Source organism: Colossoma macropomum, unplaced genomic scaffold (assembly GCF_904425465.1).
Source record: "Colossoma macropomum unplaced genomic scaffold, Colossoma_macropomum, whole genome shotgun sequence".
Classification (NCBI taxonomy): Eukaryota; Metazoa; Chordata; class Actinopteri; order Characiformes; family Serrasalmidae; genus Colossoma; species Colossoma macropomum.
In genome coordinates this window covers 16,939,985-16,952,019 of record NW_023494810.1, presented here as the reverse complement: position 1 = coordinate 16,952,019, position 12,035 = coordinate 16,939,985, and the positions used below count along the sequence as shown (strand labels likewise).

Here is a 12,035-nt window from a genome sequence, read left to right as displayed (position 1 = left end):
ATGCGGTTGTGCAGTGACTAAGCAATGGTTCTGGCCCTGTGACAAAGCTGTGGGCAGTTTTATTTTATACTGATATGAATTGGTTGGATTTTTCAAATGTTGTGTTGTTTTTTTTGTCTGTATTCCACTACTGTGTACATAGTTCCTCCAGTCACAATTGTGTACTGAGTGTATTACACATATCTATAATTATACCAAAATTATTGAATCAATTTATTGAGAGGTTTCTTGATGCATTGAATTGTGTGCTAAAGAATCGTAATCCAACTGAATCCGTTACATCGGAGATTTACACTCCTGTGTGTGTTTTTGTGCAGGACGGAACGTAAAGATTTTATCTTAGCGAAGTATCTGGAGTTTCAGTTTGCTCAGCGTAGCGGCAGTTCTCCAGACACACTGCGACGCCGGCTGCAGGAGGCCGTGCACAGCCGGGACATTTTCAGCCTGCTACAGCTTTACGCTGAAAAACTGGAACTGAGCCTGCCACTGCCTGGCCTGCTTCAGGTACGCGCACACACACACACATATACACACACACACACACATCCTATGACTGGTTTGTATGGGCATTTCTTTACTCTTATATGAATATATATATATTTAAAAAGATTAAAAAAATTTAAAAATGAAATGACAAATAGGACCAATAGAATTTTATGTTATGTTAGTAGATGTTAAGAGCATTCCATTCTTCCTCCTGTAAAGTTACTGTTTAGAGATATTACTTTTTCATACAACAGCATGCTATGCTTCCCTTTCTCCAAATAAGAGGACTGTTTCCAAAATCGTTGTGTATTATTACCTGTTTTTGTCACTTTTAAATCATGACTCATTTTCAGTGAGCTATAACATGTTTGTCATGCAGCAAACACTCACAGCTCTTCTTTGCAGGTGTAATGTTGGGTTTCCTTTGTGAGAGACACGGTATCTCACTGTATCCATAGGTGTCAACCTCTAGAGACAGCAACCCTTATGTTCACAGCCTCTAAACCTCATACATTCACTGATACCTTTACAGAACCTTTTTACCAGTAATATTATCAGCAACAACAGCAATTTATCCTGTTTTTATTTTGTTTACTGTGATCATACTGATGATCCTTTTCTCGTCCTAAATAAAAAATAAAACAAATAAAACAAAAAAAACAAAAAGAGTAGTTCACTTACATGGTCACAAACTAGGTGAACAATTTTTAAGACATCATTCAGTAAATGTCTATCTATCAATCTGTCTATCAGTTGATATTCTGAACAGTGCTGACAAATGTTAAACAGTCCTGCCAACCAGGAGAGAGGAACTGCATGGTTAGCATTAGCTTAGCAAGCATGATAACACATTTGTGTTTGCTAACCATAGAAAAAGTTAGATTTTGGCTAACTAAAGCACTAAAACAAGTGTAGTTAATGATTAAAGTCTGAGGGAGTGAAGTCAAACAATTGACGTTTTCATTAAACCTGTTCTGTGATGTTGGATCTGTAGCCTGATTGGCTAATTAACATTAGCTTAGCAAACAAGCTAGAGACCCACACAGTGCCACACATCACTGTACAGGTTTGGTGCTCTACTGAAACAATTGTAGATGAAAAGAAAATATGTCTGAGCCACTCTCGTGCTTAGGTTTTCCTGGCTCTGATTTTTTTCTCTCTTTCTATCAGTGCTCACACTAGCAGTCAGTGTTTATTTAACTATTCTGATGTGGAATAGAGTTTGACAAGTCATAAATTTGAAACACCGTCATCATTTCTTAATGCAGCGGGACACTTTACTACTGCTATACACCTGAACCCTAGAGCAGAGTCAACCTGTGTTCTGTGATATACTGACAAAACAACAGTCTCTAAAGATAAATTGTACATAAACAACCACCCACAGTCTGATCAGATTACTTTTTAGTGACTTGAGCTCATGGGGAACTTGTATAAATGTTCTGTATTCCAGCCTTATACAGCCGTATACTTCCAAAATTGCAAAAGAAAACTGTATGTTATATGGGTAAACCATATGAATTGACACATTTACATAAGAGTGTAAAAGACCAACTGCCACATGGTCACATGCTGTGGATCCTACAAGGTAGACTGAACTGAAAACTTAATGATGTAGCAGCAATGAACACAGGTAGCAGGATTTGTCAGAATTTTGCAAATGGTCAGTTATTTGTCTTTTTTCCTTCTTTAAGGAAAAGCGGGAGACAGCACTACACCTTGCTGTTTTATTGGCTGACCGGACCTCCCTACACATGGTGGACTTCCTGGTACACAACTGGTGAGGCCATGTTATTAATCACCTGTCATATTAGTATATTTAACACTATCCATTAGAGCTACAATTAGTTAAAAAACTTAGTTATAAGTATTTACGTTAGATGTAATTAGATATAATTACATCTAACGTATATAATGCACGGTGGCGCAGTGGGTAGCGCTGTCGCCTCACAGCAAGAATGGCCTGGGTTCGATTCCCGGCCGGGTGACTGGGGTCATTTCTGTGTGGAGTTTGCATGTTCTCCCCGTGTCTGCGTGGGTTTCCTCCCACAGTCCAAAGACATGCCGTCAGGCCAATTGGACATGCTGAATTGCCCCTAGGTGTGAAAGTGTATGTCTGTCTGTCTGCCCTGCGATGGACTGGCGACCTGTCTAGGGTGTATCCTGCCTCCCGCCCAATGACAGCTGGGATAGGCTCCAGCACCCCACCGCGACCCAGAAGGATAAGTGGTTTAGATGATGGATGGAAAAATTTGTTAAAGGAATAACTGGCAGAAGTCATTTTCTTAGAATACATAAAATAAATAAAAATAGTATACAAAAATATGCTAATTGTTTTACATGTGACACAGATTATGGCTTTGAGCATTATAAGTTTTAAGTTTATTTACAGTCTGAGTTTCTACATAAAGTGTGGCTCCTACCTTTTGGCTGAAATAAGTGAGAGATTTCTAACATGCCTCAGTTACTCCCAACAAACTGCAAAATCAACGACTCTCTACCCAATATTGGTGTAAATCAGAAGCTGTAAGCGTCCCTGTGGAGTTACCTGTTTCACCTGCTCATAATCAGCACTTGGCAGCTGCTTGAATCCTGTGTGGAGGAGTAGCTGCTGTGACTCGTGTTTTTTCTTTGCTCCAGTAACAGAGACATTTGGGTAATGCCTTCACAAATGTTTTAGCATAGCTGAGGTATTAGCACAGGTATTTGATACTGATGCAATGTTCTCATCATTCAGTCTACCTTCTTTGCCCATCATTATTGTACTTGAAAACCGAAGTGTTCCTAAACAGGCGATGAATGTGAGGATAACTTCACTTGTTCCAGCCAAAGCTTGCTCTCTACACTTGCCATGTCAAACAGCTTGGCTATTCAACAATCCAAGGTAGACAAAGCAGAAGTAAGCTTTGTCTAGTATGAAATAAGAATATGTCTTTAGCTTCTTTCAGGGTATGCTAACCAAACCAGTTTTTCTTCCAGTTTGCCCTTCACTCAATGCTACCAAGCTAGGTTGGTGAAGCTTTGCATGTTTCCTAGCATGTGATGCCAGCCAACACATTGTCATCGGACAGCTTAATGCACTTGAAGAAGAACACTTACTGCCAGTTCTGTTACAGTAGATAACAGGCCTACAGACCACATTTACTACCATCATGCCAAGTCATGGGGGGAGAGGGAGGCTAATAGAGGGCGAGGCCAACTATGCTGTCTTGGACTTCCAGCCATTGGGGGCCGAACTTCCTAGCTCTCTACGATAGGTCCAACACTTAGACATCTGTGCCTTTCAAGAGCTCGTCTGCATTATTTTGTCCAAGTTAATGTAGCTTCCCGCTGCTGGTTCACTCTGCCGTGGGAACGCGGGAGGTGTGGCCATACAGAGCAGCCATGTGAGGTGGCTCTTGGGAAGCACGTTCTTTGGGAATAAGTTGTTATGTGTTATTTTTGCGATTCTGTGCTGGCCTGTGGGGTAGTTGGTGGAGCGTTAGAGCCTACCATCAGGAGAAAGTGTATGGGTAGAAGTGACCAGACTGCTCTCTTGGCCATTTCAGCAGCACTGAGCAGCAGTTCTCTCTTGCTGCCAGTTCAATGAAAGAGCATTGGCCTTTCCCACATCTTATTCTACGCACATGCCTACTTTTGTTGAATAACATGAATACCTTGATTAATCAAATCACTCTCATCTGGAAATGTGGTTGTTCAGGATGCTCAGACAATAATAAACGATGTGACTGATAAACCCTCTATGATATTGGTATTGCAAAGGTCAATATTGTAATCTTGACTAACAGTGGGTCTCATACATCAACTGTTCTGAATAAGAAATTTCTCCTTAAAACCCACTTATGCAGTTGTCATAAAGATTCTGACATTCGCCAGTGTTTTCCTGTTTGGGATTTGTTCTTAGGTAAGAACAGAATATACGCATTCAAGAATACAAAGGTGCCAACAGTTCTGCGGTTCAGACTTTTCCTTAGGACCTTTCTCAAGAACAAATTTAAAAGAAAAACTTAATATATTGGTGAATGAGACTCAGTGTGTTGGCTCTAGTTACAGATCTACTGTATGTTGATCAGAGATCTCTCTACATGTCTTATATATTGTTTCATGTACCACTAAGCCACATGCACGGCCACTCAGGGCCTCTGCTGAAAGTGAGGAGAGTGAGGTCAGCCATTTTCAAACTTTATAATGCCTGACAGAAGACGTGAAAGACCATCTGGACACTCAGCAGCTCCAGTAGACACAACATTGGAGGCTAAATTTCCTAAGGCATTGTCCATTTTGGGTGAACGTCTGTCTGAACCTGATTGTAGCTTGAAGGGAAAGAGGGTAGAGAGTGAAGAGAGTGAGAGGGAGGAAGAGATAGAAAAAGAAAGAAAGACAAAGACTGAGAGAGGAGAGTACAAGACAGAGGGGCAGATGAGAAAAAGAAAGCACAGACAGCAAGAGAGAGGAAAAAATCTCCTGTGTGCTGGTGTGCTTACAGTGTTTGTTTTAGTAATCATCTGATGTGTTTACAGTATTTGTTTTAGTTATAATCTTGTGTGTTTACAGTATTTCAGTTATAATCTGAAGTGCTTACAGTGTTTTTCAGTAATGTTCTAGTGTGTTTACATTGTCTCAGCAAATTATCGTATTTACTGTGCCTGTATTAGTAATAATTAGGTGTGTTTACAGTATTTGTGTTAGTAATAATTTGCTGTGTTTACAGTTATTTGTTTCGGTAATGATCTGTTTGTTTACTGTGTTTGTTTCAGAAATAACCTAAGGCTTACTGTGTTTGTTTAAGTAATACTCTGGTGTGTTTACTGTGTTTGTTTTTGTAATAATCAAGTGTCTTTACCTTGTTTGTCTCACTAATAATCCAGTGTGTTCACAGTGTTTTTAGTAATAATCTGGGGTGTTTACAATGTTTGTTTCAGTAATAATCTGGATGCGCAGACAGTGCGGGGGAACACTACACTGCATTACTGCTGCCTGCACAATAAAACTGAGTGCCTTAAGCTCCTGCTGAGGGCCAAGGCCAACACACATATCAGTGAGTAAAAACACCTTCATCTCCACCGTTATTTCACACTGCATTTCATTTCACTAATAGAGCTGGGCAATATGGCAAAAGTGTAATATCATATTACTTGAAGACATTTTGATGATACACATGGAACCTATGTTTCTATAGCTGCTCATTCTATAGCTGTTCCTTCTGTAACTGTTGTTTCTTCTGTTGTGAGCTATAGCTTTTCATCATGATACAAGTGACCTATATTCTGTAGCTGTCCATTCCACAACTGTTGTTTCTATAGCTGCTTATTCTGTAGCTGTTCATTCTATAGGTTTTTACTTAATAACTGTTCATATAATAGCTGTTCATTCTGTAACTATTCTTTCTGTGGCTGTTCATTTTATAGCTGCTTATTCTGTAGCTGTTCATTTTGGAACTATTCTGTAATTATTCATTCTGTAAATGTTTATTTTATGACTGATCATTCTATAGCTGCTCATTCTTTAACTATTCATTCTGTTGCAGTTCATTTTGTACCTGTTTTTTCTATAACTGCTCTTTCTATAGATGTTCATTCTGTTATTATTCTTTCTATTACTGTTCATTCTAGAGCTGTTTATGCTATTGCTGCTCGTTCTTTAGCTGTTCATTCTGCTAATCTGTTAGTTATTTTACTTCATAGATCTTTTACTCCATAAAATTCAGATATTATGTTTTGTTGTATATGGTGTATGTCACAAATTCAGTGCAAAGCAAAGTATTAGTACAATTTTTTTCAGGATTTAGACTCACAATCTGATGACAATAGAGCAGAGCCTTTCACAGTATGGCACTTATTGTATAAACCTGTTTTTAATTAAACATCCGATGGTCAGTGTCTTGGAAGTACTTAGAACGTCAACCATATACTCAGAAAAGCTTATGGTGACAATGAATGTTTATGTGAAAGGGAATATAATGCAGTTTCCATGTCCTCATCTGAATGTAAAGTCTCTCATAGCTGAATAGCAAATGCCGTCTTCTTCAGAAATGAGGCTCATTGCCTTGTAAACAGACTTGGACTGTTGGCTGATTGTGAGAAGTTAATTATAGAGCGTGAAAGATGATGTTGAGAGGGAGTTGATGGTAATTGTTCTGTTCATATAGAAAACGAAAACGGAGAGACTGCTCTGGACATCGCTAGAAGACTGAAGCATACGCACTGTGAAGAACTGGTATGCTGCACAGGGTTTCATTTCTTCTATTACAACTTACAGTACCTTTCAAAACACATCTGCTCAAAGTGTTTTTTTTATTTTACCTTTGTACATATTTTAGAATAATACTGCAAATAATGCTGCAAATGAAATAGCAAATAGGACTATTCAGACTTCAGATCATACTGCACAACACAGCTGATTGGCTCACAAGGACACACCTTCCACTAACAAACTCTTAACAAGACTTATAGTAATTACTATGATAATGATTTCAGCTCTATCAATGAATATAATGAGTAGCACTGTAAATTTCACTAGATTTTAAAATGTAACTACCTGTTCGGAGTGGGGTGCATTTTTTAAATGTGAAATTGAGTTACTTAAAAATTTGGAACATTTAAGCATAAGCCTTTAGACCTAAATGTCAAAGAAAATAAAAAAACCCTTTCTGTCAGGTTTTGACTGCTACAGTAGATCAATGTAAATCATTCCCCCGAAGAACAAACTGGTCAATGATTTAGCTGTTCTGAAGTGTGATTAATTGTTGTGTTTACTGTTCAGATCCAGCAATCTCAGAACAATCAGTTTAACATGCACATCCATGTGGAGTATGAGTGGAGACTGCGGCAGGACGATTTGTATGAAAGTGACGATGAGCTGGAAGACAAGGTCAGACTTTATATTTTACTAATAATTTTAAGCCTCAGGTAGTCACCCTCATCCCTACTATGCTGGTTAAGTGCTTCAGAGATGTGCTTTTTAGATGGTTGGCTCCTTTTGGGTGGCCTATTATGGTTAAGTAGATTATATTGGTCAGAGTTGTTACCATTCAGTGTTTACCATTGAAAAAACTGTCGTATAAAATGATTGGTGGGGTGGTACATAAGAGATTGTGGATATCACGAAAATAAGATTATACCTATAATGATCTTTGCTAACATAGCTAATGCCAATCACGTTAGTAATGGGCAGTGCAGTTAGTAGTCTAACAGTAAGGACAATGCAAATGGGGCTCCTGAGGTGGTGCAACCACCTAGGTGCTGGTCCTATTGTGTGTTTGTGTTTGTGAGTTTGATCTCCTGGCCACAGCCATCTGTGACTGGAAGACAAAGAGCGCATATTTAACCTCATTTTCTCAGGGTGGGTATGTTGGGCCTCTCTCTCCCCCATCACTCCAGGTAATGCTAGCCAACACGGGCATCTGTTAGCTAAGATAAAAGAATTGGCACCAGTCAACCTCAGCGCTTGGTAGTGTTGAGAGAAAGGGGGAGACCTAGCAATTGGCTAAATTAGGGGGGGCTAGTATCTACCTTGTGCAGGCTAGTATCCACCTTATTCATATGTCCCATGATGCTTTAAGTGGCTTATGCACAGAACTTCATACTACATGTGTTAAATATGTTAAAAGCCAAGAATATCAAACATGATAGAAATGTGGGAGTAAATAAAAATGTAAATAATCTTTATTATTGGGATGCTTTTGTGCTGTTTAAAATCAATCTGTCAACAGAAACCTGAGCCTGCATGAGAGAAAAGCTTTAGCCAGAGGATTCTATTCATAGCCTATGCAAATTACTTTATGGTAATAAAGTCATTTCATTTCAACTTTTTGATTTTGTTCACAAGTTGAAGTACAGGCATAAAACAATAAAGTAGTACCATTACACTATGTAAAATGTAGAAATCTGTTCAGTCACTTATATTTTTTTTAACTTGCCAGGCTAGTGGGTTAGCTTAGTATTACGTTGGATTTTGATATTAGCTCTATTTTAAATAAAGACATTGTAAGATCATAAAAGGCATAATAGCGGCGTATTCTTTACTTCGTATGTCTCAGTTTTAAAGTAACTCCCTCTGTGAGGGCTTAAACTGAAAGTCTTTTATTATTGGACCTTTAGCCTGATAGCTTTCTGCTAACCTGCTCAGTCATGTCTAGCAAAGGCAAGATCCATTTACAGATAATATAATGTGTAAACCAGTTAGCAGTAACCAGTATTGTTCAACTGGCAGTTCTCAATTTGGTTGTATTTTATGGGCACAGATTTCAACAATAACAGCTGTTTCCAGCAATGATTATGAAGCCACATTCAGGTCTTTTAAACCAGTGTGCTTTCTTGATAAGTTTATGCTGTCCTTGCTGTCCTTTCAGTTTCACTCAGCTGGAGTGAGAGTTACAAACTGCATGTTGTCCCAGAAACACCTTAGAAACATTTCATGGAACATAAAATAACTTGGTCCTTGACTTAGCTCAAACAGTAATGAACACTTCTGTTCCCCGACCAAATATTCTGACAATAATCTCGAAATACAGCGGTCAGGTGAAAAATAAGGTAGATACTAGCAGTTAACCACCTAGCTAAGTTAAAAGTTAAGGTTATCTTAAATTTGAAACATCAAAAATTTACTAGTTTTGGTAAACAGAAGCAGTCTGAGGTTCAAACAGATAATGTTGTATTTCTGCAGTGTTGCCTCTTGTCCTTTTGTAATAGCATACAACACTGAACCCAATAGCCTAGCATATTCAGTGTAGTCAGAAAAAGGAATGGAGATGGGATGGTGTAAAAACATTGCAGTGTTTTCAGTTTTCATAATCATGCATTTTCATGAATGCTTGCAGTGTTTTTCGAGGGCAACTGTGTTGAAATGATCCTAGGTTACTTTGTTTTTGTGGGTGTGAAAATACAAACCCCGTTTCCTGAAAAGTTGGGAAATTTTGTAAAATGCAGTAAAAACAAGAATCTGTAATTTGTTAATTCTCTTAAACCTTTATTTAACTGTCAAACATACTAAGATTTCAAATGTTTTCATTGACCAAATTAATTGTATTTGGTTAATATAAACAAATTTAGAATTTGATGCCTGCAATACACTCAAAAAAAGTTAGGACAGAAGCATTTTTAGCACTGTGTTAGATCACCTTTCCTTTTGATTATACTTTTTGTTCATTTGGGAACTGAGGATGTTAATTGTTGCAGTTTAGCAAGTGGAATTTTTGCCCAGGCTTTCTTGATACAAGACGTAAGCTGCTCAACAGTCCATGGTTGTCGTCATCTGATTCACCACTTTATGATTCGACATACATTTTCAATGGGAGAAAGATCTGGACTGGAAGGCCAGTCAAGCACACGCATACCACAGGCCTAGCATTGTTTTGCTGTAATAACCATGGACTTCCTGGGAAAAGACATCGTCTTAATGGCAGATGTCTCTCTGAAATCCCAATATACACCTCCACATCAATAGTTCCTTCACACATATACAAGTCACCTATGCTGTGTCACCCAATCCATGACAGATGTTGGCTTTTGCATATTTCACTGTTAAAAGTCTGGATGGTCTGTTTTGTCTTTGGCATGGAGAACTCAATGTCTGTTTTTCCCAAAAAACAAGTTTGTGTAATAGAGTTGCATTTCTTGATGCACTGACAGACTGTGTTAAGTGACAACAGTTTTCCAAAGTACTCTTTAGCCCATGTGACTATATTTAACACAGCAGCATGATGGTTTCTCATGCAGTGCCGTCTGAGGGCTCGAAGGTCACATACATTTAAATAGTGGTTTCCGGCCTTGCCCTTGACAGACTGAGATTTCTCCAGATTCCCTGAATCGTTTCACAATATTATGTACAGTAGATGGTGAAAGACCTAAATATTTTGCAATATTGCACTGAGAAATCTTTTTGGACTATTGGACAATTCTCTCACGAAGTTTGAGACGAAGTGTTGAGCCATGATCCATTTTTGTTTGCAAAGACTGAGCCATTTGTTGATGCTCCTTTTATACTCAATCATGATACCCTCACCTGTTACGAATTCACCTGCTTATTGTGGAATGTTTCAAAATGGTGTAACTTGAATATACTACAAACTTTTCACTCTTATTTTGCCCCGTTCCAACTTTTTTTTGAAAGTGTTACAAGCATCAAATTCAAAATTTGTTTATATTTACAAAATACAGCACAAGGCTGGTCAGCCTAAACATTAAAAGTAATTTATTTGTACTTTTATCAATTAAATAAAAGTTCAGGTCACTTCCTGCCTTGTTTGCAAGCTACTGTAGTAATTCTTGAATGTTCAGTGTAAGTGAGTTTCTTCATTATTTGAATAAAGCGTTGCCATTTGAATATAGTATGCCAGATACATATTTTTCCTGTGTCTCATTTGACTGAGCTTCAGTTGTAAGCTGATTTATCTCTCTGGTGGCTGCATGGTTTTATCTGCAGTCAGGTCCAGTGAAGAAGGACCGGTCAAGTAGGCCTTTCAGCCTTTACCACAGCGGATCTCAGGAACGTGGTGCGGGGGGTATATTCAGCGTGGGCCGCCGGCTTGCTCTGGGGCGAGGCGAACACAAACGAGAAGCATACTGTAGCCCCAGTCCTCAGACACGCAGCCTGGACAGTCCCCCACCTCCCCCACCATCATCTCCCGCACCACCACTACCACCTAGAGCCCGTGGTGAGAAACAGTTCTTATCACAATCATTTTGTCTGTTAAATTTATGAAAAAGTAACAAAGTGAAGCTCCTCTCCTCTCCTCTGCTCTTCTCTCTTCTCTTCTCTTCAGCTCCGAATGTTCCTCCCCCTCCTCCCCCGGTCAGTCCCCCGGATGGGTGGACAGAGGCCAGCTTCAGTAAGAAGAGAACTCCTCCTCCTCCGCTGGTGATTCGACACAAGCGGACGTATTCTGAGCCGTCTCCTCAGGTTCCTCTCAGTCCACATGGAGGCTCACGGCCAGGACATGCTGGTAAATGCATGCGCACCCTGCGCACACACAGCTAAACTTTCCTATTGAAAAGTTTTTTCTTTTTGCTAGAAAGTTAGCATATCAGAAATGTTTTATTACCACAACAATGATATGCTAGTTTGGGAATGTAGTGCCTACATTTAACTTAACATTTTGGCCTTTTTTGGGTAAATCACTTTGTGCTGGCAAGTTCACACTTCAGAAAGTGGAGTTTAAGGAAATGCCACAGGTTTCTCAAAATGTCTGCGTAATTAAACCGTTAAGATGTTAACAAAGTCATTCTTAGTTGATTGATGTGAAATTTCATTCATTCTAGAGAAACATAACGGGTCAGAATTGTTCACAGTGTTGGTGACAGGAACCAGCCATCTGAAGCCCTCTAAAAGCTTCCTCACAGAAAACTATTACACAAAATAGGTTTACAGTAGTTTTGACATAGCTTGTTTGACATAAGATACATGTCATACATTGATGTATTTTTCATACATTTATGTATGAGGCACATGTGGGGTGTAGTACAAGACCAAATCCAAAAAAGTAGGTAAAATGCAAATAAAAACAGAAAGCAGTGATTTGTAAATCCATCTTTAATTGTATAAAAACAAAA

The 12,035-nt window shown here is 38.8% G+C and overlaps 1 protein-coding gene across 3 annotated transcripts in view; it reads left to right on the top strand.

Annotated features, from left to right (window-relative positions):
* Positions 1–12,035, top strand: part of unm_sa1614 (un-named sa1614) — a 94,464-nt gene that overhangs the window by 69,992 nt on the left and 12,437 nt on the right. For all 3 annotated transcript variants that reach the window (XM_036559292.1, XM_036559293.1, XM_036559291.1), the window contains exons 17-23: positions 318–504; positions 2,181–2,266; positions 5,409–5,524; positions 6,635–6,702; positions 7,249–7,356; positions 10,909–11,140; positions 11,249–11,428. In XM_036559292.1, coding sequence (XP_036415185.1) covers positions 318–504; positions 2,181–2,266; positions 5,409–5,524; positions 6,635–6,702; positions 7,249–7,356; positions 10,909–11,140; positions 11,249–11,428 — 977 coding nt within the window. The remainder of the gene's footprint in view (positions 1–317; positions 505–2,180; positions 2,267–5,408; positions 5,525–6,634; positions 6,703–7,248; positions 7,357–10,908; positions 11,141–11,248; positions 11,429–12,035) is intronic.